The sequence below is a fragment of the Lathyrus oleraceus genome, chromosome 4, assembly GCF_024323335.1.
Source record: "Lathyrus oleraceus cultivar Zhongwan6 chromosome 4, CAAS_Psat_ZW6_1.0, whole genome shotgun sequence".
Lineage (NCBI taxonomy): Eukaryota > Viridiplantae > Streptophyta > Magnoliopsida > Fabales > Fabaceae > Lathyrus > Lathyrus oleraceus.
The window spans coordinates 16,636,917-16,646,734 of record NC_066582.1 but is presented as its reverse complement, the minus strand read 5'-3'; the positions used below and the strand labels follow the sequence as shown (position 1 = coordinate 16,646,734).

Here is a 9,818-nt window from a genome sequence, read left to right as displayed (position 1 = left end):
GAGCATAAGTGGTAAAGTTTGAGAAGATGATTGAAAAACCCGATTCTGCTTCAGATTAGGTCTTTCATACATCATCGTTGATCAACACATTTTAAAACATCACCTCAGCCTATGCTTCACCATTCCCCGATTTCTCCTTACTAGACGTCGATTTAAGAATTCAACAAGCCGATAGGTCAAAGCTAGGATTCCTAGATGAAGAAAAAATCGACATAATCATAAACTTCGAACTACCATTAGTCATTGCACCCGTCATTTCCAGTCAAGCCCTGACAAGATTTCTAATGGATGACTGAAGCTTTTGCAATGTCCTTTATGAAGACGTACCATAACTGCTAAATCTTAAGCAGATATACTTGGATCTGTTCAATGGGGAATATCTGTTAGCTTTCAATGATTTCATTACTCGTCTTTACGGAGTGATAGACTTGATGCTATCGATTAGAGAAGTGATGCATCCGAGAAAAGTGTCCCTCACGTTCCTCATAATATAATGTAGAAGAACATTCAAAGGCATTATAGGAAGATCCTTCTTAGCGAGGTTAAACGCAGTCGCTTCCACTGTTCACTTGAAGATAACCTATCATGACGAAGAATGAGCACCGGTCACATTTGGTGTAGATTTATCAGAAGTAAGAAGAATCAAGAGGGTAATCCATTATAAGGTCCTAGTGTCAGAATCAAGAAGAGGTTATAGATTCGACCTAGATTCGCACAAAGACAAAATCAGACCTACCTCTGACGGCGAGTTCGAGTCCGTGCAACTAGTATAGAATCTAGCCAGGTCGGTTAAGATTGGGTACGGGATCTCCCTAAAGTAAGACCCATGTTAATCGAGTGCCTCTAAGCAAATGTCAACCACTTTGTTATCTCTCTGCATGAAATACCCAATATCGATCCCTAAGCACGTTCTATTCCCTTAAGCTTTTCATTCAAACATTAACTGTATTTTCATTATGATTAGTGATAACCCTATTAGTGTGAATATTGACTTAGAGGATAGAGTTTTGTCTCATTTGAATGGAAGAATGAGGTATCTATTGCATTCGCTTTCTACCGTCATTGGGAATTTCAAATCGAGAGTTGTCTTTTTGATTGATGTCAATCAAACGTTTTTCTTTTCATTTTTATTATCAATGAACATTCATTTTATTTTATTTTTGAACACAATCACCTTTTACTATTTGATTTTTTTTTTCAAACATTTCCTATCACCTTTTACTATTTAATTTTCTATCTACCCATTTGACACCTCTTCCCTCGCACGATACTTTGTCACTAATATCTAATACCACAATCATACTTTTCATTGACATGACATATTTTTTGATTGAATATCTTTTTATTGTTCAGTCATCTAATACTCCACGTAACTTTTTAATAATTAACTTAAAATTAAATTGAAATTTTAAATAAATTTTACTTAAATGATGATACCTAACCAAAAGTTATGAATATTTTAAAAAAACTTTTTCTATTTGTCTTTAATATTAAATGATAATATATCAAATTAATTTTATTGTTTAAATTTTATTGTTTAACTTTTATTCTTGATATATAAAATAATACACAGTTTAAAATATATAAAATTTATCATTTTAATAAAATAAAGTCTTAAATAGTTAATTCTATTTGATAGTTTATAAAATAAAAATATATTTTAATAATATTTCATAAAATTGAAGAGATTTTGTTCAAATTTATTTATATTCTGTTTTAGAAAATAAGAATTAGTTTTATTTTTTATTTTATTTTAAAGATAATATTATTGACCAAATACTCCTATCAATAAATTTATTTATATAGGAAATAATACAAAAAAATAACATCAATTTTTATATAAAATATTTTATTATTGAAAAAGAATTCAATTTTAAAGATTTTTATCTAAATAATCTATTTTTAAAAATAAATATCCAAATTTATCCACTTTTTCATCTATTTCTCAAAATAACTCACTTTCTAATAAACAAATATTTTAACATAAGTGAGACGACAATCCAATTGACGTCATATATAGGAGAGAGAATATATTCTATTAATTAAATTGACATTTATTCTTATGGGTTGTACCTATCCGCCAATTAAATTGACCTCTTTTTTATTTTGATATTTGAAAGTGGATTATTTTGATAAATAAATAAAAAAGTGAATTATTTTAAATATTTATTTGAAGAAGTTGGTAGAAAGAGATTTAGAATATTTATACAAAATTAAATGAATCGGTAAAAGTAGTAATATTTTATATTCTTTGCATTTTGCTTCTAACCAACGCTCTCCAAACCACATTCTTCCCGCTTCTGTTTTTTTCCTTTAAATATGAGTGAGTTTCTGTGTAGTAATCATTTTCATTTCTCATAATAATAAATAATAATCACATTTTCAAGTTTGAAGTATTTCTTCAATGGAGTTCAAATATCGTGCCGTGGACAGCGTCAAACCAACAGCAACATCGCATTCTCTTTCCGATCGATCACTTCAAAGTAAGTCAATTGAAAGCACCCCCTTTCCTTCAACAGCACGCTTTTAAAGCAAATTTTTTTAATCGTTCTTGTACTTTCTAGTGGAAGGTGCTTTTTCTGGCTTACCACCACCGTATTCCAGCGAGGCGGCACTGCGGCGAGCCCTTGAGAAGGAGCAAATCCGCCGAGAAATTTTGCGGCGGATGGAATTGGAGGAAGAAGTGAGGAGGGAACTTGAAATCGAGAGAGAATTGGGGATTTCAATACCGAGGCCGCTGAATATTCAAGGACTACTGTCGCAGTGGTTAAATTCAACGGCGATGAACCCGGTTGCTGTTGGCCATATCGGTGCGTCACAACCACCATTGATTCTGCCTCCCACGGAAATCAACCCTTCCTCGGAGATCAGTGACAAGGACAAAGTTATAGTGTTGGTAAGTTTTCACAGCTTTCTACATTCTCTTGTGTTATTTTTTTTTCTGCTTTGAATCCCAAACTATCACACTCTCTTCTATTTGGTCTTTGAACTAAAGAAATATAATAAATACTCTCTAAATTATTTTTAATTCATTCTCTCTTGTTTTAAGGCAATTGAGAGACTAATTTGACGGATTAATAATAATTTAAGGATTACTTCTTGTGTCTTTATAGTTCAAAAGCCAAATAACAGATATAGTGATGGTTTTAAGAACAAGTTATAATTTACTTTGGTAAGAATATTAGTCCACTTGTCTATAACAATAGAATAGAATAAGAGAACAAACCTTGTTTATTATATTAGTTGATTGTATTGTTGAATGACACTATTTCAAAGCCGGCATCCTATATGCACAAATGTTTTTTGAACTTTAATTTAGAACAATAAGATTTCACCATTTTTTAAACCATTATTGCATTTCACATATGTTTATCTCAGTTTAATGGGTGATTAATGAGTGAAAATTTAAACCACCATAAATTGAACTCTATAACGCACAATTCGTATGATGTTTTATGAGTATTTCAATGCAGGCTAGACCAGATCCCGAACTCTATAACGCAAAGCGAAAAGCAACGACATTGCCTTCTGCATTTGATTTGAAGAAAAAACAGAAGGAAGAGTGGAGTTGTGCACTGTGTGAGATTAAAGCCACAAGTGAGAGTGGTTTGAATGCTCATCTGAATGGTAAGAAGCACAAGATCAAGGAAGCTAGACAAAATAAAAAGATTTGCAAGAACAAGAAAGGAAGTGAAATTTTTGTGAAAGTGAAGGCTACTAAAACAGTGGATACAATGATGATTCATAAAAGTGAAAATGAATCTAAAGATAAGGATGAACTGGTGGAAAGTAAGGACGATAATAACCTAAGTGTAAAAAAATTAAAATATGAGAAGAAGCCTATGGAGATGATGGTTGATAAAAATGCAACAAAATGTGAAAAGGGGGAGCTGCATATAGAGAAAAGCCAATGTTTGGAAAGTATTCAAGACACTCAGGAATCAGGAAAGGATGAACGTTTGTCAAACTAACACTTTTTCAAAAGATGTGATGGAAAATCATATAAAAGGGAAAAAAAACATTAAGAAAATGAAAACGTGCTAGTCCTACTTCCAAATACTCTGTATTACAAGAAGCTACTAGGTTGATCAAAGATAACTGGTTAACAAATGTAAAATTGAGAGATTTGGATTGTGAGAAATTTAGAAAATTTATCTTTTATTCATAATATGAAATTCTCTAATTTAGAGAAATTAAGAATTGTATTGAGAATGATTTTGAATAACTTAGATAAATTTTTTTAATATAATTTTTTTTGTTATAATATTTTGAAAATTAAATATATATCAATAAAAAATATTTATTTATTTATTTATCATTATATATAAAAATTAGTTCAAAATCCGTGTGAGGCACGACTAAATTAATTAATAAAAAGATTTAACTAATATAATTTAGTCTTAAATGGATTTGTTGGTCTCATTATTTAGATTTTTTTAATTTTTTTATTCTTTATTTCAAAACTCATTTTTAGTCTTTCAATTTTATTTTTCTTTTAAAGTTTTTTTGTCTCTTCAATTTTACAAACATGACAGTGATGATTAATATAAAAAAATATTATTTTTAATAACGTGGCAGTAATGACTAAGATAATTTATTAATTATTTTTTATAAAATAAATTTATATATAATAATTTAATAAATATAAAAAAAATATTTGTATTTTAAATTATTTCTTACATAATAAATAAATAAAATAATTTTTAAATATTATAATAAAGTTTTTTAGAAATTAGTTTAGCAATTAATTAAATAAAATTTTGAAAAGAATAATAAATTAAGTAATTAATTTTGAAAAGAAATTAGTTTAGTAATTAATTAAATAAATTTATGAATATAACCCTTTCACTTTTGCTCAAGATGTTTAAACTTTGTTTAGAGCGTAGATATGACACTATTGTCTTGTGTATCTTAATTTTAGAGATCTCAAATACTTGCAAAAGAATTGAATGGTAACGAACCATCTATCATTATACCGATTGAAATTTGTGAAAAATATTTGCAAGTGAAGCAACATAAAATTAAATTCAACAAGAATGCATATCATCATAGCCGGACATGGTTATAGGAATCATTATATTAATAAATTGTGAGAATGCTAAACTAAACATAATATTAATTTACTTTAAGAAATAGAAACATTTTAATATATATATATATATATATATATATATATATATATATATATATATATATATATATATATATATATATATATTGAAATAATATGAATCAACACTGAAAAATAATAACAGCAACAATAACAAAACCTCAAAACTAAGACAAAAATTAAAACTTCTAAATAAATTAGAACCTGCAAATAAAATCTGAAAATAAAATAAGATTCTAAAATTGAAATCTGAAATAATTTTGGCAAGATTGTTGTATGATAGATCCAAGTACACAAAGAAAATTTCTAAACTCAGATGCTAAGATGTAACAGTTCTTCAATGTGAGAAACAATTATATTTAAAATTGTAGAATTTCTGCCTAAAATTAATGTAGCAATCTGATCATAAAAAACTAAGACTTAGGCCTATTTATAAAGTTGTAAACTGATCGAAATCGTGTAGGAGACGTGGGAGAATTATCGGCTAAAGTGGGAAAGGACTTGGTTTATCAGTTGATATTTTTCTAACCTCAAAGTCCATGGTGGATGGCATGACCTCATGGCAAAAACCATGCGTGCAATTTGGATAAAACATGGGTCTCGAAGTCCATGGCGAACGCCATGGCCTCATGGAGATCGCCATGAGTGCTGAGTTTAGCTCTTTTGACTTTTCTTTATGCTGAAGTGGCGTCATGGCTGTCACGTCATGGAAAACGCCATGGTGAAAGCCATGAGTGTAAAACTTGCTTTTTTTCTCTGTTTTTTTTTCCATTTTCGCCGCGATTTCTCGCACGGATGTTCCTTCTTGGAAAATACCTGAAACAAACACAATATACCAACATAACACCATAAAAAGGAAACAAAATGGACTAAAATGTCATGTGCATCGAGTCAGAAACGTGATATGTTTCGTGGTTATCCATTTTGCAGTATCAAAAGTGGTTTTTAAGAGCATTTGGAGCCATTGGAGGCCAATACTTCAAGGGACCTTATATGATATTCTCTTCAATTGTGTTTTGGTATTGTATTTTGAATTATGAGTAGCTAAATTCCTCTAAGTTAGATTGTGTTATGATGAACTTATTTCAATATTGTTGGGTAATATGTTGATTTGACTTTGCATGAATGCTTTAATTTATAATTATGTTCAATTGTTTCTTGTTCATAATGTTTTTTATGTGAGATACTCTTTTGATCTGATTTTGGACACATAGGGAATACTGACCATTAGTCTATGTATTAGACCTAGAGAAATTGTCGTGCTTATGCTGGTTAACTAAGAATGGGAAACCCCGAGTAGTGGCTAGTGAATTAACGTTTTGTTGCATCGTTTAATCCTGCTTATGCTAGTGGATTAAGGATAGAAAGCTCCGAGTAATAATCAGTGAGCTATATCGTAAGGTATTGATTATAGCGTTTTTGTTAAATCACGTGGGATTATAGTGATGAGATTATTCATGTAAGACATCAAACACCAATAATAGAGAAATAAATAATTTTAGACACAACCTGACCACTTTCGTAATTTTGTCTGAAGTCTTTGTTATTTTCTCTTTGTAATCTACCTCCCCTTCATTTACTATTTTCTATGCATTGCACACTTTTTGTCTTGTTAAAAAGCAATCCATGTGGATTCGATATTTTATTACTGCGACACTATCAGGTCACTTTCCGAGAAGTAATCAATGTCCTTATGTGTGTGACTATGTAGATTCTCATGAATTTGGAAATTATATTAAATCACACATTTAATATAATAAATAGTGAAGGGTATCTAAAAAAATATCACTACTACTTAAGTCACGAAAATGTCATGTGATTTGACAAAACCATTCAACAATAATGTTTGTGTGTATAATTATACTTTTCCCCCCATATCTATATTGAACACAAGGCATAGACTGTGTCACCCTTGTCAAGTTCAATATTAGGACCTTATAAATATATCATGTTACGTAAGATGAGAAAATTCATGTAGGTTACTCATGTCCATCAACCACCTTTATTTTCATCTTGTTACAAAGAATGTTTAATTGACAATAAAATACTTGATTCGGCATCTAGGATCCATAGTAGTTTCAGGTTGAAAGGTAGTATACACCATTATCACCTTTAGAATAACTTACGAAGACCTGATACAATATTCTCATAATGAGTCAATCTAGTATAAATATTACTCCTAATATTCATACATATGTTAATACTTGATAACTCTTTATCCATGATTCATGAGAAGTCATCAACATCATATCCACATAATAGTCTCAATGCTTTAATGTTATCCCACTATATAATAAAGTTTGACTATGAAAACTTTAAGAATATTGTTCTTATATTTAATGGAATCTCATTATTAAGTCACACTTAACGTTTCATTTAATAGACTAGCTATTCTAGGGACTTTCTTATTTTGGAAGAACAAACATAACAACTACATATCTTTTGTTATTAATAAAAAAATTGATACAAGTACCAAGTTCTGATAAAACTATTTTTTTTATAAAGACCAAAAGCTCCAAACTCATTTATTCCACTTGGGCTTAGACCCAAAATCCATACAAACAAGAGTTTTTTCCTTAATAGCTCTACAAGCCAAATAATTAGTTTATAGGGCTTACACAAAAACTGAGATGATTCCTTGTTGACCAAAATATTTGAATGACACTATTTTCAAATGATCTAACACACAACCAACCAAATCAAATAAAAACAATTACGAGTTTCTTTACGAAATATATGAGCAGCACAAAATTTGAACAACATGCTCATGAGTGTGATTAGGAAAAACACAAGAAATATTTAACCACTTGCGAACATCAAACCAAATACGACCAAAGAAATCACATTCAAAGAATAAATCATTAACACTTTTGCATTTTCCATAATTAGAGTTGTCAAAACTGCTGAAACATAACAAAGAATCAGAAGGAATAATACTTCTACAAGTCAATTTAAACTTTGGCGCAATTATATTGGAAACAAGTCCTTAAACAAGAAGATAAACCGTAAAAAGGAGAAATTTTATTCCAAATTATCTCTCTTAATTCTGAGTGGTCAACCGACTCAGCCTACATCAAAATATGGTAAGTCCATTTGGTAGACATCTGACTCATTAGTCTGAAAAAAACATATTAACCAACAAAAAAAAATACTCTTCCACTTGCTTTTTGTCCCAAACTAACGACCTTCTTCTCCACCTTTAATGTTCTTATTTTTCCAGAAATATGTTGATGAATTTATGAAGTAAAGTACACAATTTAAATGCAGAAAAATATATAACACAACTAAATATCCTGGTTTATCTTTTCAAATAAGAGTACTTCAATCCCGTCACACTTCGTGAGATGCTTTCACTATTGTTAGATCTTTATACAAGCATACCACTAATACTTCTCGCACAATCTTCTAACAAAAACAAATTAGCACACAACTTCCTTGATTTCCAAACACCAACAACTATGATGGACTTTGAATCATCCTGATTCAAAGAATCTTTTTCAATAATCACCAACACTATGATGATTATCACATAAATTAGAAATCACACCACTTTGTATTTACAACACTTAAAAATTACACCACTTTCTATTACAAAGGAGTCACCACACCCTTGATGATTAAACACAAGTCTTGAACAAATATGAACATAAAGTTGTTCTTGAATCAATTCCAATACAGAAAATTTATGTTCTCTTTCAATGTACAATTCAAATATAATAACCTTAAAATGCTCATAAATTTTTTGCAATGATATGATAATTAATTCAGAAACTTTTTCAAGGTATGATAGAGAAAAACTCTTTAAACATATTTGATTTGATTGTTTAAAATTGAGTGAAAGAGGTCATTTGATTCATGAAAATTATGATATTTATAGTGTATATGATACCTCTATAAATAATGGTAATGTTTAAAGAAATGTTCATTTGACAATGATTTGAAAAAGGTACGATGAGTCAATGCAATGAAGAGATATGAAAAAGTTTCAAAAAAATTCCAAAAATCTACCGGTGTAATTGGTTGCACAATTATGTAAATCGGTTACAGTGTGTCTAACGTTAAAAATTTGAGAAAAATCACAGATGTAACCGGTTGCACAAATATGTCGATTGATTACACTATTGAAAAACTTCAAAAAATTGAAACAAAAGCAAAATGCAATCGGTTGTCCTATTATACACTATTGAAAATATTGAATTTTTACTTTTGAAGAAGAATGCAATATAAATGGTTGAAAAATCTTTAGAGAATATGAGATGAAGTTTCTTGAACATCTAAAGATTATATAAATATAGGAATTGCAATTTAAAGTATATTGACTAACCAGCCAATCTTTTTTAGAAAGCTTATGCAATCTCGACAATTTAATTCAATCTTTTCTTCTTTAATCTTTCTTCAATGATAAACTTTTGTCTATATCAAAAATAAATTAAGAAAGATGAACACATCTTCTTTACAACACTATATTTAATACCACCTCTCTTGCACACTATAATTCGTCGTTAACATCTTAAACCACAACCATACTTTTTGATTGAGGTGACATTCTTTTTGTTCAAATATGTATCTATATTCAATAATCAAATACAATATCATTTCTTAATAATACTTAATTTTAAAATAAATATATTTTTTAAATATATTTTATTTAAGGATGATGATACCCAGGCTCGGCCATGTGTAGGAACAACAGACTCTACAACACAAA

At 29.4% G+C, this 9,818-nt stretch overlaps 1 protein-coding gene across 1 annotated transcript; it reads left to right on the top strand.

Moving 5' to 3' along the window:
• The first annotated feature begins 2,289 nt into the window (after window positions 1-2,289).
• Window positions 2,290-4,266, top strand: LOC127138448 (uncharacterized). The gene is made up of 3 exons (XM_051064899.1): window positions 2,290-2,483; window positions 2,565-2,896; window positions 3,474-4,266. Exons 1-3 carry the CDS (start codon window positions 2,405-2,407, stop codon window positions 3,969-3,971), a joined length of 909 nt encoding a protein of 302 aa, XP_050920856.1. The 5' UTR covers window positions 2,290-2,404; the 3' UTR covers window positions 3,972-4,266.
• Window positions 4,267-9,818: the final 5,552 nt, after the last annotated feature.

Excerpts from the sequence above, each read along its gene's own strand:
- LOC127138448 (XM_051064899.1), top strand. The coding sequence starts at position 2,405 with ATGGAGTTCAAATATCGTGCCGTGGACAGCGTCAAACCAACAGCAACA. Across the intron at positions 2,484-2,564 it reads TTCCGATCGATCACTTCAAA|TGGAAGGTGCTTTTTCTGGC; the intron begins GTAAGTCAATTG and ends TGTACTTTCTAG. Across the intron at positions 2,897-3,473 it reads AGGACAAAGTTATAGTGTTG|GCTAGACCAGATCCCGAACT; the intron begins GTAAGTTTTCAC and ends ATTTCAATGCAG.